The following is a 20,613-nucleotide window of genomic DNA, read 5'->3' on the forward strand; positions in this document are numbered from 1 at the left end:
AATTTAAATGAAAGAGACTATCGTACGATAACACGAATTGTGTCATAACAGCACAAAATTACGACGGCTTAAGTGATTGCAGAGCTCAATAGCCATCTTCGAGACCCCGTATCTATCGACTCTGTCCGCCGAAAACACCTTAAAGCGAATATTCATGGACGAGCTCCTAAACCGAAACTGTTGGAAACGACAACCAACGCAAAGAAGCGTAATACATGGTGTCAGGAGCATAAATCCCGGAACTCTGATCAGTGTAAACATGTCATATGACCCGACGAGTCAACGTTTTCGGTATTTCCAACATTTACGTCTGGAGAACGCCGAAAGAAGCCTACAATCCTGATCGCTTGATTCCAACGGTTAAGCATGCAGGTGGGAGTGTGATGCTGTGAGTCGCCGTATCACGGTATTCTGCTGGTTTCACCATTACCCTCAAAGGCTGTGTTACAGCCAACGAATATGTGAACATTTTAGGTGATCGGGTGCACCTCATGACGCAAATGTTGTTCCCCAACAATGATGCCATGATTCAGGACGATAATGCACCCATTGACACAGCCAGGACAGTACAATCGTGGTATGAGGGGCGTGCAACTGAAATGCAGCGTCTTCGCTGGCCAGCACAGTCCCCGGCTTTGAACATTGTCGAACCCTTGTGGGCGATATTGAGGCGCAAACTCCGGAGCAGATTTCCGCCTCCCACGTCACTACAGGAGTTAGAAGAGGCTCTGACCAAAGAGTGGCATAACATTCCACTGGAGACTACTTTTTTTTTTTTTTTTTTTTTTTTTTTGACATCAGTCTACTGACTGGTTTGATGCGGCCCGCCACGAATTCCTTTCCTGTGCTAACCTCTTCATCTCAGAGTAGCACTTGCAACCTACATCCTCAATTATTTGCTTGACGTATTCCAATCTCTGTCTTCCTCTACAGTTTTTGCCCTCTACAGCTCCCTCTAGTACCATGGAAGTCATTCCCTCATGTCTTAGCGGATGTCCTATCATCCTGTCCCTTCTCCTTATCAGTGTTTTCCACATACTCCCTTCCTCTCCGATTCTGCGTAGAACCTCATTCCTTACCTTATCAGTCCACCTAATTTTCAACATTTGTCTATAGCACCACATCTCAAATGCTTCGATTCTCTTCTGTTCTGGTTTTCCCACAGTCCATGTTTCACTACCATACAATGCTGTACTCCAGACGTACATCCTCAGAAATTTCTTCCTCAAATTAAGGCCGGTATTTGATATTAGTAGACTTCTCTTGGCCAGAAATGCCTTTTTTGCCATAGCGAGTCTGCTTTTGATGTCCTCATTGCTCCGTCCGTCATTAGTTATTTTACTGCCTAGGTAGCAGAATTCCTTAACTTCATTGACTTCGTGACCATCAATCTTGATGTTGAGTTTCTCGCTGTTCTCATTTCTACTACTTCTCATTACCTTCGTCTTTCTCCGATTTACTCTCAAACCATACTGTGTACTCATTAGACTGTTCATTCCGTTCAGCAGATCATTTAATTCTTCTTCACTTTCACTGAGGATAGCAATGTCATCAGCGAATCGTATCATTGATATCCTTTCACCTCGTATTTTAATTCCACTCCCGAACCTTCCTTTTATTTCCATCATTGCTTCCTCGATGTACCGATTGAAGAGTAGGGGCGAAAGGCTACAGCCTTGTCTTACACCCTTCTTAATACGAGCACTTCGTTCTTGATCGTCCACTCTTATTATTCCCTCTTGGTTGTTGTACATATTGTATACGACCCGTCTCTCCCTATAGCTTACCCCTACTTTTTTCAGAATCTCGAACAGCTTACACCATTTTATATTGTCGAACGCTTTTTCCAGGTCGACAAATCCTATGAAAGTGTCTTGATTTTTCTTTAGCCTTGCTTCCATTATTAGCCGTAACGTCAGAATTGCCTCTCTCGTCCCGTTACTTTTCCTAAAGCCAAACTGATCGTCACCTAGCGCATTCTCAATTTTCTTTTCCATTCTTCTGTATATTATTCTTGTAAGCAGCTTCGGTGCATGAGCTGTAAAGCTGATTGTACGATAATTCTCGCGCTTGTCAGCTCTTGCCGTCTTCGGAATTGTTTGGATGATGCTTTTCCGAAAGTCAGATGGTATATCGCCAGACTCATATATTCTACACACCAACGTGAATAGTCGTTTTGTTGCCACTTCCCCCAATGATTTTAGAAATTCTGATGGAATGTTATCTATCCCTTCTGCCTTATTTGACCGTAAGTCCTCCAAAGCTCTTTTAAATTCCGATTCTAATACTGGATCCCATATCTCTTCTAAATCGACTCCTGTTTCTTCTTCTATCACATCAGACAAATCTTCACCCTCATAGAGGCTTTCAATGTATTCTTTCCACCTATCTGCTCTCTCCTCTGCATTTAACAGTGGAATTCCCGTTGCACTCTTAATGTTACCACTGTTGCTTTTAATGTCACCAAAGGTTGTTTTGACTTTCCTGTATGCTGAGTCTGTCCTTCCGACAATCATATCTTTTTCGATGTCTTCACATTTTTCCTGCAGCCATTTCGTCTTAGCTTCCCTGCACTTCCTATTTATTTCATTCCTCAGCGACTTGTATTTCTGTATTCCTGATTTTCCCGGAACATGTTTGTACTTCCTCCTTTCATCAATCAACTGAAGTATTTCTTCTGTTACCCATGGTTTCTTCGCAGCTACCTTCTTTGTACCTATGTTTCCCTTCCCAACTTCTGTGATGGCGCTTTTTAGAGATGTCCATTCCTCTTCAACTGTACTGCCTACTGCGCTATTCCTTATTGCTGTGCCTATAGCGTTAGAGAACTTCAAACGTATCTCGTCACTCCTTAGTACTTCTATATTCCACTTCTTTGCGTATTGATTCTCCCTGATAGTGTCTTGAGCTTCAGCCTACTCTTCATCACTACTATATTGTGATCTGAGTCTATATCTGCTCCTGGGTACGCCTTACAATCCAGTATCTGATTTCGGAATCTCTGTCTGACCATGATGTAATCTAATTGAAATCTTCCCGTATCTCCCGGCCTTTTCCAAGTATACCTCCTCCTCTTGTGATTCTTGAACAGGGTATTCGCTATTAGTAGCTGAAACTTGTTACAGAACTCAATTAGTCTTTCTCCTCTTGCATTCCTTGTCCCCAGCCCATATTCTCCTGTAACCTTTTTTTCTACTCCTTCCCCTACAACTGCATTCCAGTCGCCCATGACTATTAGATTTTCGTCCCCCTTTACATACTGCATTACCCTTTCAATATCTTCATACACTTTCTCTATCTGTTCATCTTCAGCTTGCGACGTCGGCATGTATACCTGAACTATCGTTGTCGGTGTTGGTCTGCTGTCGATTCTGATTAGAACAACCCGGTCACTGGAGACTATACAATCATTATATGCCAGTATTCCAAGAAGAATCGCAGCTGTATTATGGGCTTATTTATAAGCCATTCCCAAGTAAGAACAGGTGTTCACAATATTTTGCCTATATATTACTTGCTTTAACTGCTACCTTCCCTAGGAAGCGTAGGACGACTGGGGTAGTCCGGGTTCTGCCGTGGAAACGTACGACTGACGTCTGTCCACTTGTCTTGGCGTAGTGTCCCTACACTTTCCAAAAAATTTTTATTTATTTTATTTTATTTTGTAGCAATCCGACCAGCGGATCTGTACTCACAACTACTTAAACGTTTGGTTAACTAGCATAACATAGTAATAATTAGGCAAAAAATTTATGATGGAGGTAATAATTACCCATATGACTAGGTTCACACGAATATATAAGTTTGGATTCAAGTTTTTGCGTTACAGTGACTAGTTCATAGTTAAATTGTAAATAATGGTATGTTTAAAAGAGCCCTTATCTTGAGTACTGGTCAAGATACACCGTCATTATTATAAAAAAAGAGCAAAACATTATTTACAATTTACAGTATTACAAAACACTGTTCACAATTTTGTTTGACCTGTAACATACAACATGAGTGTGTGATTACAATGTTTATAATATTGTACCTCGTATGTCTCCTCACACTGTGTAACTGACGTGCTAACAGAACTATCTTTGATGACTATCCATGTCCTGGTGATGGATATCATACCTGGGTAACTGACGAATTAGTGTTTTGGTTGAGTAAGAAAATTTGGTGTAAAATCTTTCAGATATGGAGCGGGTCTCTTCTATAACAGTTTTAATTTTAAATCATTGTGGCTTGATGAGGTTCCATGGATCTTGGGAGCATTTAATATTGTCCGCGATATCTTATTTTGGACAACCTGAAGTCTTTTGTTGTGGGTAGACGCAGCATAACCCCAAATGGAGCAGGCGCATTCCATTACTGCTTTTATTGTCGACTTGTAAAGTAGAAGACTCTTTTTCCTATTTAGTGACGACATTGTATTTGTTACGGGATATAAAGCAGCTTTCACTGTTTGCTTTCTTCGCTGAGTGTTACATGTTTGTTGAAGGTAAGGCGTTCATAGATGTGAACTCTAAGGTATTTAGCAGATTCAGTCCAAGAACTGTTTTAATTGCTGGCCACTGTGGCCGAGCGGTTCTAGGCGCTTCAGTCTGGAATCGCGGGACCGCTACGGTCGCAGGTTCGAATCCTGCCTCGGGCATGGATGTGTGTGATATCCTTAGGTTAGTTAGGTTTAAGTAGTTCTGAGTTGTAGGGGACTCATGACCACAGATGTTAATTCCCATAGTGCTCAGAGCCATTTGAACCATTTTGAACTGTTCTAATTCAAGAACGGCTGGGGGTTTGTAAATTCTGTCTTATACTTGTATAAAAGGCTGCCTTAGGTTTTACCACATTTATTTCGACCGACATTCAGTAAACCATTTTTCAAGCGTTAGTACACTCCTATGGCACTCGTCGTGAATGTTCGTTGCGTTGTTGTCGGTGTAACACACTATTCTGTCATCACCAGTGAAGAGAGCTACGTATAATCGGAGCATGTTCGGTATGTCAGATAAATATATTTTAAACCGTGTGGGTCCCAAAAGGCAATCTCGTGGTACTTCCGCGAGTGTAGGGTGGACATCAGCAACGAATACACTAAAACACGGCCTTTAAGATACGAAGTAATTGATCTGCCAATATAAAGTTGGAGCTTTGGTTTTGTTAACTTTTATAATAAGCTATTATGCCATGAAATGCTATAGTCTTGATCAACGAACAGATATATTTAACTTGCTGTGCTGCTCGTATTAATAATTGCTTCACGCGCTGTTTGCATTTTTGACAATCGCTCGTGTTGTTTCAATTTCAGTGATCGTTTACTATAATAATATTTATGCATAAAGTGTGTTACAAATGATGTACACGAAGGGTTGGGGTAGAGGTGGTGGTGGGATTCTATATATACCTCATAACCTCTTCAGAAGTATCAGGTGAATTTCCGTAAAGTGCGGTCAGAGTGAACTAACACAATAATGAGACCAATGGACTCGCGTTATGGAGGTAGAGGGTTCAAACCCTCGTCAAACCATGCAGAATTAGGTGTTCAATGGTTTAGCTAAGTTACTTGAGGCTAATTTGGGGAAAGTTCCTTTGAAAAGGACATGGCGTATTTCCTTACACTGTAATTGTCGATTACCAGATTGTGCTACTTCTCTAATGACGTCGTTGTCGGTGACATGTTACATCCAGATATTCCTTCCTGATATAGTGCGCATAACTACAACGAGGGCTTTGCCCTGTATTGTAGTGATTAATTATAGAAATTCAATCCTGGTGTACACCTTACTTTTCTACCTTGGGGAACTCCTAGCTGAGTATCTTCCTGAGTATCACTATAAAAAATGTCACATTTATTTACTTCATATTTCAGCGCTGTAAGGTCTTGCCAGGAGGATCCTAATGTGACGCCTGTGAACGTCTGGAGAAACTCTAAGTTTCCGAAAAATTTAAATGCACTAACCAAGAAAAATGTGAACTCTTAGCAGAATGAAAATTGAAGGACAATAGGAGCGTTTCTTGTTGAACATTTTACTATACAATTAGTTACACTAGTTGTTGAATTGACCTAATTGTAATTCTTTTTGTGAAGATCAATAAATTACATTTTTTACTTGTCAGTCCTGACTTGGAATCTGTGCACTAATTACTCGGACGCTTGAAACCTTAAGTACACATTAACAACATGTCTATCTAAAAAGCAGAGAAAAATCATGTAATTTCAGTTATAAGATTTATTCTAGAAATATCTAATCTGACAATCAAAATTATGGCTATTTTTTAAATTTGATCAGCATGTATGTTTCTTTCTGTTTATAGTACGTTAATGTCTGTAGCCGAGTTCCCTCCAAATAGTGTCCTAAATTCTAAACTGTATTTGGTCTGTGACTCATCTCTGTTGTTCCTAACACATTCCAACTGCATAATCGTCTTGATTTACATTTTATTCATCTTCTTTCCTACTTTTACTTTTTTCCATTGTTATTCCGTCTTCTCAATGACTCACTTTGCAGAACAGCCACTCTCATGGAATCAGTTGTCACCCGTGATGGTCTCCTGTTGAACCCAGAAAATATTCCTAACAACTCTAGGACTTTATGCATGCTAACTGACCCATAGTGAAACAAATTACATTCTCTAACACACATTATCTCAAAGTTTTGCGTCAAGCAGAGACTGTTTTTGGCAGGCGGTCCCTTATAAAATGGTTGAAACATTCATTCAAAATTTGTCTCTTCACATGCAAATATCATGACAATAGTTTCCTGCCACTTAGGTCCCCGTATGTAGGCTTAACTGCTTCTGACATTGCAGATGGCAGGGAGTAATGGTGAACGCAAACTTCACCAGTTTCAAGTGTTTTCCTTTATCCACAGCATGAGTCTACATTACGACCACAAAAACTGTGCTGTGGATTGTCATCTGTAGAAGGTTCACGAATGAAGATAGCCCAAACGCTTTCTTCATAGCTTCTACATCACCTTAATTCCTTCTTCTGGATAAACCATAACAGAATGTAGGTAACTGCAGACGAGTTTACAAGCAAAACATCGATGAAAAACCGAAGATATACAAGGGAAAACGTATGAGCATCGGCAAGCGTTTCCCTAACAAGGCTCCCAACTCGACAAACGGATATATAGTATACCTATCTCCAACGGGAGTCTAATGTCGACCATTGACGTGCGAAAGCAGCGGAAACATGGGTGCGGCCGCACACTGAGGGATCTTTAAGTTGTTTTTCAAACTACTTCTGAAGTCCAATTCAATTCTCTTAACTAGGAATTTGTTCAAAATACTTTTAATTTCGACTGATATGAGAACCTAAAGTTGATTTCTTGAAGCGTATTCACAAGCGAGTGACCGTAACAGACTGTCATTTTTATGAATGAAAAGCATCAACCACATCTGATGTTCTGGCTTACTTGTGTAGGGGCTTACATTCTGTTCGCATACATTATGTTTGGGATACACACAGTTCCTACGACACGATTACGGACAGGAAACGTAATGTGAACTTGGTTCAAATGGTTCTGAGCACTATGGGACTTAACATCTATGGTCATCAGTCCCCTAGAACTTAGAACTACTTAAACCTAACTAACCTCAGGACAGCACACAACACCCAGTCATCACGAGGCAGAGAAAATCCCTGACCCCGCCGGGAATCGATCCCGGGAACCCGGGCGTGGGAAGCGAGAACGCTACCGCACGACCACGAGCTGCGGACAAATGTGAACTATACTAGGCGTCATCCAAGAACAAAATCATTTCAGTGACGAGACGGTCATCTGTATTATACTCTGTTACTTAAGTAAACAGTTAATATCGTCTCACAAGGAGGTACATGAAGATGATAAGCGTAGTTCAGGGCGAACAGATACTGCGTTTCTGAACGTTGGAAAAAGTGCCACCTATAATTTCAGATGGAGAAGCTTCACCATAGTTGCTACGAGTGTCGTAAGATACATATTTTTTTGCGATACAGTTTATCCATGACATAGATGACCCCACGGTCGCCCGGCGCTGGCCAACGGTCGCTTTGTAAGCTGATTAGCCTTCAGTTAGCTGCTTGACTTCGTGACAGAGTGTTTAGCACTAAAGCAGACGCTACTATAGCTTTGGTGGTGAAGTTGGATACTTAAAGGTTTGTTTCCGGAAAGTTTACTGTAATTGATTTTACCATTGCTGGAATACTCTCTTTTCGTTCGTTCACAAAGTACGACAGTGAAAATAATTCAGTAAAAATTAAATGATTGTTGAATGACCCATGAAATGAACGCATATTCCATTGTGGGGCCTAGATGATTTAATATTCTCGATGTTGCAGATGTAGATCAGCGAAAATTATTGAAAGGCATGGAGATGACTTCAGTCGCATGAACTGCAGTGTATCTCACTGTCATTACCACTCTAGACTTGTTACCAGAAACACCGACTTTCCGTTGGAACAATTCGCGCTTCTTCTGTTTGTAGTATTTACGTGAGACTAATAACGACCAGGATGAATGACATGAGTTATGAAACGCAAGGTATGACTTAAGCTCTGCCCGGAAGATAGCTAGCCAAAAACAGTGAATACTGAGTACAATTGCGGTTTTCAGTGAAGACAGTCATAAAACGTGTGAAGACAATATTATGACACAAATTTTTTTCTACGACATATGAGAGGTAGTGGGAGCAAGCCACGTGTAGCGAGAATGTGTGCCACGTGCACAAGGACGATGGTTAACTTTATTCTTTTTAGAAAGTCGGATGTAATTTTTTGTGTATCTACTAACGGGTAATAATTCGCTTACAGTAGTCAGCGTGGTAGTAAGGCACACACCACTCTACACTGTGAAGAGAAAATGATAGATAGGATTCGTGTATTAGCACGTCAGACTGAATACGTTAAGAAAAGCACATAAGCGTAACGGGATACGCGCGTGGCAGTCCTTCTTCGATACGTCCGTTTAAAGCAGTTTCTTTTTATGTAAAATTGAGACGCAGCGAATGCACAGCATGCCATGTCTCGCAGAATATTCGTGTGGTGTTGCTGCAACTACTGCTGTTCGCTAACATTATTGCCTTCAGCGAGATAATTTCAAGTTATGAGAAGCACTTAAGTTGATTTCTCCATTATCTCTTCGAATACCGTTCATCAAGAGCGTATCTTCGTATTTCCACCTTAAGTGTTCACACTAGAGTAACACTTGTACTGTCTTCAGTAACTGTTTTTGAAGGCTCTGGCTCTGAGCACTATGGGACTCAACTGCTGAGGTCATTAGTCCCCTAGAACTTAGAACTAGTTAAACCTAACTAACCTAAGGACATAACAAACATCCATGCCCGAGGCAGGATTCGAACCTGCGACCGTAGCGGTCTTGCGGTTCCAGACTGCACCGCCTTTAACCGCACGGCCACTTCGGCCGGCGTTTTTGAAGGTGAAGGAAAGACGCCAACAAAATATCTCTGAGTATAACATACAGTGGAAGTTACGCTTCGAAAAAGTTCTGATCTCAAGGTATTCAAAAATGTTCAAATGTGTGTGAAATCTCGTGGGACTTAACTGCTAAGGTCATCAGTCCCTAAGCTTACACACTACTTAACTTAAATTATCCAAAGGACAAACACACACACCCATGCCCTGGGGAGGACTCGAACCTCCGCCAGGACTAGCCGCACAGTCCATGACTACAACGCCGCAGACCGCTCGGCTAATCCCGCGCGGCTCTAAATATTGTTAGATATGATACTTTCGCTATCGGGTATATGTAAAGGAACAAATAATGTATGTTATAGAGACGTTGTTGCAATTTCGCTGCACTAATACGTTCGTTTGTTTTTACCGTTGTATCGAAATTTACTTTAGCACTTCCGTGGAAGCATCATCTGATCAGTATCCTACGTTCCATCTTCGTGTTTTGGTATTCCAGGTTTGAACAGCAATTGAATGTTTAATTAAGCCCATAGAGACTGTTTTAACTGAAAAACGTATTTTTCTCGCACTGTTGAGAGATAAATTGTCCATTGTGGTGCGGTGGCACTTCTTCGAAAACATTCTGAAGAAAATTCGTGGGATAGCGTGGGAGACAGAGCAATGAGAGAAATGATGTATATTCTTTGTCGCAGAGTCATGAAATTCCTTGCACTGGTTTATACACGAAGATGATGTGCAATTCAGAGTCGCTGAAACAGTAGCAAGAAAACAATAAATGGTTTCATATATGAAACAGTGTAGCAACTTCTGGTACTAGAATTTACAGTAGGTATTATGGTGAATGTGCGCAGTTGCAAGCTGCGGTGATTACGTCACAGCCGATCCAACAAACACTCAGACGCCCACCACCACGGTAACAGTTGTGATGTCACTGCGTTCTGAGTGATGACACGATCGTTGACATTAGTATTTATTATCAGTGACTAACGATTAGGTACTGAGTTGCTTTACAGTTGCCGGCCGTTGTGACCGAGCGGTTCTAGGCGCTACAGTCTGGAACCGTGTGACCGCTACGGTCCAGGTTCGAATCCTGCCTCGGTCATGGATGTGTGTGATGTCCTTAGGTTAGTTAGGTTTAAGTAGATCTAAGTTCTATGGGACTGATGACCTCAGAAGTTAAGTCCCATAGTGCTCAGAGCCATTTGAGCCATTTGCTTTACAGTTATCAGTGTACTGGGGGACTAACCATTGCAGACAACGAAAACATTTGAAATTAAGTTTTACTTATTTTCAGAGACAATGAGACGAAACAAAAGTGGATAAATTCTTATAAACATGCAGATTCATTTAGAGTTGTTAACGCCTGTGTGTACTCAGTATATTTTTTCTGGTTAGTGTTATGAAAGGGATCTGAAAAAGTGAACTGTTGAAACTTCCTTCAAGAGGCTAGCTGGAAAATGACGCTTTTCCAACTCTCGTATCTTCCATCATTCAGAGTTAATTTTGGTGATAGTAATGAGTGTAATATCGAAAAATTCGAGCACAGAAACGAAGCTCCTGTAAACAAGTAGAAGCGATTTTACACGGAAGTATATTACCAAATAACGACGAAACTGTTAGTAGAGAAAACATTAATTATGAAGACAATGTTGTAAATGCGACAATATGCCTTAGTGTAAATAACTAGAAGTTAAGGAAAAAGAAATAAAGGAATTTAAGCAAAAGAATACAGATTAAAAAGGCTCGTCTCTCTCGGTTTTTAGCCCGCATCTCGTGGTCGTGCGGTAGCGTTCTCGCTTCCCACGCCCGGGTTCCCGGGTTCGATTCCCGGCGGGGTCAGGGATTTTCTCTGCCTCGTGATGGCTGGGTGTTGTGTGCTGTCTTTAGGTTAGTTAGGTTTAAGTAGTTCTAAGTTCTAGGGGACTTATGACCACAGCAGTTGAGTCCCATAGTGCTCAGAGCCATTTGAACCATTTTCTCTCTCGGTTTTAATGCTGAGTTACTTAAAGGAGTTTGGGGATTATTTCCCTGACTGTCAACAGCAAGTGCTCATGAAAGGACAGTGTCCTAAATGGTCATCTGAAGATTTTGCAAGTATTGCACCTTCATGACGTATGTATTTTGTTTTTAAATAAGGGGTATTTTTAACTAATAAATATGTTAATTATAATACTAATAAACTGCAACACGAAAATGCCGATTGTATTCACAATCGTGTATGAGTTGAACATGTTTATAAGATCCTATGTGACGCGATGAAGCGAGAGGGTCAGCAAATATGTCAGCTCTCACTGTATATCTGCGCATTATACGTACAGCTTATTCCAGCAGCCGTGGTAGCAACAGCACGAACAACACAAGTGGAGTGAGAAAACTAATCCATCACTGTTACTACTCAAGCAGTTTTCCTATAGGACATAATCACTCTTGATAGTTTCATTCTTTGCATATTAAGCCTGGCAGCGTCAAATAAGTGTAGAGCTTTTTATAGCTCGTATTAGATATCGTATTTCATTCGTGTAAGGAAACCATAATTGCAAGTAAAATAAAACCTATACGAAAATTCGCACTCTTGTCTTTCGTGTGGTATCACTATTACCACTGAGCCGCTGGAACTCTCATAGATCAGTTCATAGCATACACTTCTTACTTTCCACGTTTAACATGCACCATAGAGGATCTCTCCCACCGTACACCCAGTTGGAAATATAAATTGCGGAGAATTTGACCTCGCCACAGTGTCCGAGCTATCATTGAGACTGAACTTCTTTTAAAGCAAACCAGCTATTCGTACACGTGGCTTTGTGTTTTACAAAAATACAGTAATGCTCGAGAAATACAGGTTCCAAATCATGTACGATTTTAAAGAAGTGTTAAACCAGATAAAATATACGTAGAGACATCATTTTCAGCATTTCTGAAGGAATACAGCGACTACTTTGGTACCCGTTAAGACATTTTTGACTGCAGATAAATCTCATCTTTGGATGTTACACGTTTCCGGGCATTGTTCAATTTCTCCTGTGTGCATTTATTTTATGTTGTGAAGTCAGAATCTGAAATATGATGATTATCTATATTAGGAAAAAGGTAACAAGGTTCATGGTGCAGGGTCCGAGTTGAACGTTGCCTGCCTAGCAGCTTTTAGGGTGAAAACCATTATTTTCTATTTTGTATTTTATACATATTATAAAAATGTATATAGGTGCGTATGTAAGTATGTGTGTTGCACATAGTCCGGAACCGCGCGACTGCTACGGTCGAGGTTCGCATCCTGCCTCGGGCATGGATGTGTGTGATGTCCTTAGGTTAGTTAGGTTTAAGTAGTTCTAAGTTCTAGGGGACTGATGACCACAGTAGTTAAGTCCCATAGTGCTCAGAGCCATTTGAACCTTTTTTTTTTTTTTTTTTTTTTGTGTTGCACATCTCCTCGTACACCGCTGGATCGATTTCAACCAAGTTGGTACAGAAGATGGACAGACAGAGGGGTGAGGAAAAGAAGGACAGAGAGAGGGGAAGCAAGAAATGGACTTAGAAGGCAGATGAGGATATGAACAGAAGGGAGAAGAACAGATGGGCAGAGAAAGGAAAGAGGAGGAACAGAGAGAGAGGAATGAAGGACATGATGGACAAAGAAAGGAAAGAGGAGAATATGGACAGAGAGGTGGACGAGGAGATCATAGAGAAAGGGAGAGCACGAGATGGACAAAGAGAGGGGTGAGAATGTGACAGACAGAGAGAAGAAGAAGGAGGAGATGGTCAGATAGAGGAGGTAGGAGGAGAAGGATAGAGAAAGGGAGAAGGAGATGGATGAAGAGAGAGGAGAGATGGATAGAGATATGGGGAGGAAGAGTTGGACAAAGAGAGAAAAAGGTAGATGTTGGCAAAGACAGGGGATAGGAGGAGATGGATAGAGAGGGGAAGAAAGAGATGGAAGAAGGAGGGAAGTGGAGGTGTATGGAGAAAGAGGACGATACTAAGGACACAGAGAGGGTAGGACGAGATGAACTAAAAGAAGAGGGGAATAAATAGATGCCAAGGCAAAGCCGGGTACTCAGCTTGTTTCATATAATTATTAACCGAATAATTAATTCAAAATGCTGTCATAATCTACAAATTATGAGGTATAATCTCATATTAAAGATTTTACGCAGTAAAACAAATGCTACAGTTAGAAGCTGTTTATGTGTCTCGAGGCAGCGTGACTCATGGCAGCCGTATCACCCTGACTATATTCAGTAAGTAGTTGAGACTCAGAGACTACCAACAAAGCATAAACACTTTCTGATGTTTTTTCTCTCGTACATGCTTGGTGCCAAATATTTAACGCATTAACGCACTGGTAACGTAATCAACCGTTTGAAGCTGTTAACTAAATGCTAGTTCGATTCTTTAAAGGGTCGATTTTTGGGAGGTGGCGTGTTTAGTGATCTCTGAATAGGCATGGTCGAGACGACGCAAATCTATCGGCAGTCGTTACTTACCTGCGGTAGTATGCTCTAGGTATAGTATTATGTCTGCATTCATAACCGTTTCTCATGTGTCTGGAATAATATTCGTAATATTTATTATGTGTTTAAATTCGTACTTTTAATTACTGAGCTCGATACAGCCTAGAAACAATGCACACTTCACCGCTGACGAGGAACGCCAAATACATTATGTGATCAAAAGTATCCGGACACCGGGATGAAAATGACGTACAAGTTCGTGGCGACCTCCATTGGTAATGCTCGAATTCAATATGGTGTTGGCACACCCTCAGCCTTGATGACAGCTTCCACTCTCACAGGCAAACGTTCCATCAGGTGCTGGAAGGTTTCATGGGAAATGGCAACCCATTCTTCACGGGGTGCTGCACTGAGAAGAGGTATCGATGTCGGTCGGTGAGGCCTGGCACGAAGTCGGCGTTCCAAAACATCCCAAAGGTGTTCTGTAGGATTCAGGTCAGGACTCTGTGCAGGCTAGTCCATTACAGGGATGTTATTGCCACGTAACCACTTCGCCACGGGCCGTGTATTATGAATAGGTGCTCGATCGTGTTGAAAGATGCAATCGCCATCCCCCAACTGCTCTTCAACAGTGGGAAGCAAGGAGGTGCTTAAAACATCGATGCAGGCATGTGCTGTGATAGTGCCACGCAAAACAAGAGGTGCAAGCCCCCTCCATCAAAAACACGACCACACAATAACACCGCCGCCTCCGAATTTTACTGTTCGCACTACACACGCAGGCAGATGACATTCACCGGGCATTCGCTACACCCATAGACTGCCATCGGATCGCCACATTGTGTACCGTGATTCGTCATTCCACACAATGTTTTTTTTACTGTTCAATCGTCCAGTGTTTACGCTCCTCACACCTAGCGAGGCGTCGTTTAGCATATACCGGCGTGATGTGCGGCTTGTGAGCACTCACTCGACCATGAAATCCAAGTTTTCTCACCTCCCGCCTAACTGTCATAGTACTTGCAGCGGATCGTTTGGAGTTCCTGTGTGATGGTCTGGATAGATATCTGTCTGTTATACATGACGACCCTCTCTGTCAGTCAACAGACGAGGTCGGCCTGTACGCTTTCTGCTCTACGTGTCCCTTCACGTTTCCACTTCAGTATCACATAGAAAACAGTGGACCTAACGATGTTTAGGAGTGTGGAAATCTCGCGTACAGACGTTTGACACAAGTGACACACAATCATTTGACCACGTTCGAAATCCCTGAGTTCCGAGGTGCGCCCCTCTCTCGTTGTCCAATGACTACTGAGATCGGTGATATGGAGTACCTGGCAGTAGGTGGCAGCACAATGCAGCTAATATGAAAAACGTATGTTTTCGGGGGTGACCGGATATTTTTTATCACATAGTATAGTCCGAATCATAACCAGTAATGGTTACCAATAGCGATATTAGTACTATCGATGTGCTCTTTTTGTAGGACTTCGATGTTGGTGACAGTCCACTGGTTTGATTTTCAGAATGAGTTCGAGTTTGAGTTGGCAGAGGGGTTGCTGTCTCGACATTAGAGTGTCAAAGCTTCTCAACTGTAGTTCTTCATTATATTAAAAATGGTCACTGTGTCCTCTGACGTTATCTTTTTAATTATGTTGCTGATTAATATAGCCCCTAAATACACTCGTGTGCAAAACGTAGGGACGAAAGTAGCTTCCGAATGATGTGTCACTGCCGAATAACAAATAGCTTGATGGATTGTAGACCATAAATGCAGAGAACTGCTACCGAATAGTGTGGAATCTAACTGAAATAAAGTTTTAACATGGCTGTCTCTCAGTTTCAAGTAGAAATCACACAGCCAGCCGGTTGAAAACAACTGTTCCTAGGTTTCGACACCTGTAAGGATGTCATCATACGAACGAAATTTTAAGAAACCGTAAAGCTAACTTGCAAGCGGGCAATGGTCAAGTTTAGACCAGATATGCTCAAGTCAATAATTAAAATTAATTACGTTCCTTCCTTTGGCACGTCTAACTTGCTAGGAACAACATCAGACTGATGCTGATGAAGGCATCCTTAGAGGTGTCGAAACTTAGTTCAGTGTACCAAACAGTTATTTGCAACCGGTCATTCCTAAGCTGTAACTGAAATACCCAATGAGACGAACAGAAATGACACTGTTATTCAAAGACAATGCTTGATATATTCTCGTATAGAGAAACATGAGAACACCTATTGCATCGCAGCAACAGTGTCGACGTGATCTTTTGGTGTCCATGTGATATGGTGTGGGGAGGGATTGTGTTGCATGGGCGTACTTACTTCCACATCTCTGAACACGGTACACTCACTGGTAAATGTTACTGTAGAACTGTACTCCTTATCACGTGTATTTTCTCAGGGATGCATTCGTCCCAGACTTCATTTTCAAGGATGATAATGCGCTACTGCCTTAAATCGCACAGGCCTATGTGCTCTTGGTACAAGAGGATGTTCTCCGAATGGACAGACCTGGCCGTTACCCCCGACTTAAATCCCATCGACGACGTTGGATGCGCTGGTGAGACGTACTGCACCCGTCCACATACACCCACGACCATCCAGAAATTGTCAGCCGCGCGGGTAGAGGAATGGAACACCTTGCCACGATAACTCCTCGCCAAATGTGTGGCAGGGTTTGGATTGCCATTTATTAAGGTCACTTGCCACGTCCCGCCTTTTGTAATATCAAAAGGACCATCCAAAATCGTGGTTATTTCAGCATAATTATTTCATTTGAATACAATTGTCATTTCTGTTCGTCTCACTGCGTACTTTCCTTCAGTTACTTTCTGTACTATACTGAAGCAGTTCTTTCGACGTATGGCTAAAGTTTCATGGAGCTACGTTACTTCGCAGTGAGACATCATGCAAAAGTTACTTTCGTCCATAAGTCTGGAGCACCAATGTATTTAAACGACTTGCTGAGCTCCGTATTTTAACTATCACTTTTGGATACTGTCAGCTTCCTAATTCCAGTTGCGGGTGTTATCTTTGATTTATTCGTATACACACATCAAAAAAGGTTTTGCATCACCCCGTTTCCTAGAACTCCTGAAGATAGACTTTGACTGTGGATACTGTATCACAGACACAATCCCTTTGACTGTTCAGATAGGTCACTAAACCCACCCAAAGATGTTAACAACCATGCATGAGCAGCGACTATTAGACGGAAGGGATCAGACAGTCGATCAGTTCGAAATTCCGCCAGGAACGACGTAAACGGCTCGTGTTGTCTGTAGTTCAACCATTCTTAGATGGTCAATACCGCTGTTCGATCGCGTCCGTATTGTTACTATGTGTCAGGGAGGGCTCTCAACAATAGAAGTGTTCAGGCATCTCGGAGTGAACCAAAAAGATGTTGTTCGGACATGGAGGAGATACAAAGAGACAGGGACTGTCGATGACAAGCCTCGCTCAGGCCGCTTGAGGGCTACTACTACAATGGATGACCGCAACCTACAGGTTATGGCTCGGAGGAAACCTTACAGCAAACCCACCATGTCGAATAATGCTTTTCGTCCAGCCACAGGACGTCGTATTACGACTCAAACTGTGCGCAATAGACTGCATGATGCGCAACTTCACTCCTGACGTCCATGACGAGATACATCTTTGAAACCACGTCACAATGCAGCGCGGGGCAGATGGAGCCAACAACATGCCGAAAGGACCGCTCAGGATTGGCATCACGTTCTCTTCACCGCGGGTGTGGCATATACCTTCAACAAGACAATTGTCGGAGACGTGTTTGGAGGCAACCCGGTCAGGCTGAACACCTTAGACGCATTATCCAGCAAATGCAGCAAGGATGAGGTTCTCAGATGTTTTGGGGTGGTATTATGTAGGGCCGACGTACGCCGCTGTTGGTCGTGGAACGCGCCGCAACGGCTGTACGATAAGTGAAAAGCCATCCTCCGACCGGTAGTGCAACCATATTGGGCGCACATTGGCGGGGCATTTGTCTCATGGACGACAATTCACGACCCCATCCCGCACATCTTGTGAGTGACGTGCTTCTGGATAACGACATTGCTCGACTAGAGCGGCCAGCGTGTTCTCCAGACATGAACCCTATCGAACATGCGTGGGATACATTGAAAAGGGTTGTTTATGGACGATGTTACCCACCAATCACTCTAAGGGTCAAATGGCTCTGAGCACTATGGGACTTAACATCTATGGTCATCAGTCCCCTAGAACTTAGAACTACTTAAACCTAACTAACCTAAGGACATCACACAACACCCAGCCATCACGAGGCAGAGAAAATCCCTGACCCCGCCGGGAATCGAACCCGGGAACCCGGGCGTGGGAAGCGAGAACGCTACCGCACGACCACGAGATGTGGGCAATCACTCTAAGGGATCTACGCCGTATCGCCATTGAGTAGTGGGACAATCTGGACCAACAGTGCTTTGTTGAACTTGTGGATAGTATGCTGCGACGAATACAGGAATGCATCAGTGCACGAGGCCATACTACTGGGTATTAGAGGTACCGGTGTGTACAGCAATCTGGTCCACCACCTCTGTAGGCCTCGCTGTATGGTGGTGCACCATGCAATATGTGGTTTTCATGAACAATAAAAAGGGCGGAAATGATGATTATGTCGATCTCTATTCCAATTTTCTGTACAAGTTCCGGAGCTCTCGGAACCGAGTTGAAGCAAATTTTTTTTGATGTGTGTGTATAAATAACAGTCGTTCATTACACCAAGTCAAAAGTGCGTCCATGTATTTCTGTATTTCCTTAGCACTGTCCAACTTGCCAGTAGATAACAGAGATAAATGAATCTGAATAAAGGAAAATAGAACCAAATATAAATATTTTTCTGTAATTTATACTGAATCCGCCTCCGAGGCAATACAGTAAGTTTGTGTCTGTACATCCACAGGTTTCACAGTGGCGAAGGATATTCCGATCGAGTCTGTGGGGCTCCGAAGCGGCATCGGAAGCGCCTACCGCGGCAGTGCATCATCCCAGAGGTTGTGGCTAAAGGGTTATCACGAGGCCGACGTTCGGCCGATCTCAGTGGACTTGACGGCAACGGGCCAAGCGGCGACGGCGCGCTTCCGGTTGTACATACGGTAAAAGGGTGCCTCGCAGGTTTTGGGAATCTTAGCGGAGACCGCCCGCTCCAGACCTAGTCACAGGTGCTCCCCGAGTCTCCATGTCTGCCGCCAAAGTCATGGTGAATATCCAGCGTCGACGTCACATCTGCTCTACGCAAACTGGTATAGTCCGCATTCAGCATGCCTTTCCTCTACTGTCTAATGTAATGTAGTTGCTATGTCGCATAGCGGATATACCTCCTCAGTTTTTCTGAATGCGGTCTGTCTACTGATATTTCTTGGATTGAATCAGTACACAAGTCTTCATCTCTCAGCATTATTTTGGTTTATCATTTACGTTTATTTCATAACACACGTAAAGTCGTTTTTCAATTTTCAAGAACTGTAGAGGTAAGTAACGGAGTATAGTACAAAAGCCCCTCTCATCACTGAAATAGTTATGTACTTAGATGGCGCCTCGTATAGTAAACATTATGTTTACTATTCAGAGCCGTTCTAGTCAAGGTGTCGTAGGAACTGTGTGCCTCGAAAACATAATGTATGCAAACAGAATGTTTGCCTTTGCGAAAGTAAGGCAGAGCATGATATGCGTTTGGTGCTTTTCATTTAGAAAAATGGCAGTAAGTAGCTTTGACCAGTGTTGTAACTGATGTTCGGAAAAAAAACTGGTAATTTTGAGTGAAAAGTGTCAAGTATCTTCGCGTCACATAGATTTAGAAAGGCAGTTAACATTACTCGAGCCGATATTTCTGGTTCATTGTGATTTTCGTTAGCGTGGGCAGCCATTTAAATAAATGTGCCGTTCCAGTCTTGTTAACATTTCTTTTCATTAAGTAGTATCTGGAACGTTACTAGAACTAATCGAAGTAGATATTAATGACGATGAAGGGACAATATTAGACTGAAACGACTTCAGTTTGAATGATTTCATAGGTTCAAAAGGTACGAAAGTAACATAACATAAAATAATGGTTATGAATTAGTTTTCTGCTACTCCTATGTTCTGAATATGTATCCAAGATAACGGAAGATACTGCCATTGAGCGAAAGGGTAGTCATTACAGTAGGTGGATAATGAGGTAAAAGAACAAAAAGGGAAAAGACTGAATTGTATAATAAGGCAGAACTAGCGCATGGCCACACAATGAAAAGAAACTTGTACAAATTCCAGTAATCTCATAGAAAAGATGGACGAGCTTTTATACTTAGAGCAGTTGTAGAAAACGACTGAATCGACTGCAAAAGAAGTAAAACGATGAGTCAAAACGATATCGAATGATTTTGGTAAACTACACAGAGATTCAAATATGTCCGAAATAGCAATGTGAGAATCAGTGGTTTTGGAAGTAAGTAAGCTGAAAATTGTTCAAAAACTGGGGAATGCTCATCGATCAGTAATAAGCCGCCTATTGGAAATTATTTTGTCTACGATCCAGAACTACAGCGATGGATACATACATTCGGACTTATCGGATCATTTATGGAACAAGTGCTAATCATAAACGTGGTAAATGCTAATAAAAAATTTTCATCTTGATTTTTTTCCTTTCAGCTCTTCATCATTACTCGCCCTTATGAAGAGTGCTCGTACACTATGCTTCTCCTAACAGAAAGGAGAGAAAGGGAACAAGATATGTTT

At 42.1% G+C, this 20,613-nt stretch overlaps 1 protein-coding gene across 3 annotated transcripts in view; it reads left to right on the forward strand.

Annotated features, from left to right (window-relative positions):
- The first annotated feature begins 7,996 nt into the window (after window positions 1–7,996).
- The window catches only part of LOC126416597 (inositol oxygenase-like), a 35,715-nt gene continuing 23,098 nt past the window's right edge, over window positions 7,997–20,613 (forward strand). Inside the window, exons 1-2 of one of the 3 annotated variants that reach the window (XM_050084350.1) lie at window positions 7,997–8,128; window positions 18,797–19,136. Coding sequence is in view for 1 of the 3 variants with exons in the window: in XM_050084349.1 (XP_049940306.1) it covers window positions 19,073–19,093 (21 nt within the window). In the remaining 2 variants the exon portion in view is untranslated. The remainder of the gene's footprint in view (window positions 8,129–18,796; window positions 19,137–20,613) is intronic. The other 2 variants (XM_050084349.1, XM_050084352.1) reach the window with 2 other exon arrangements.

The sequence above is a fragment of the Schistocerca serialis genome, chromosome 8 (genome assembly GCF_023864345.2).
Source record: "Schistocerca serialis cubense isolate TAMUIC-IGC-003099 chromosome 8, iqSchSeri2.2, whole genome shotgun sequence".
NCBI lineage: Eukaryota > Metazoa > Arthropoda > Insecta > Orthoptera > Acrididae > Schistocerca > Schistocerca serialis.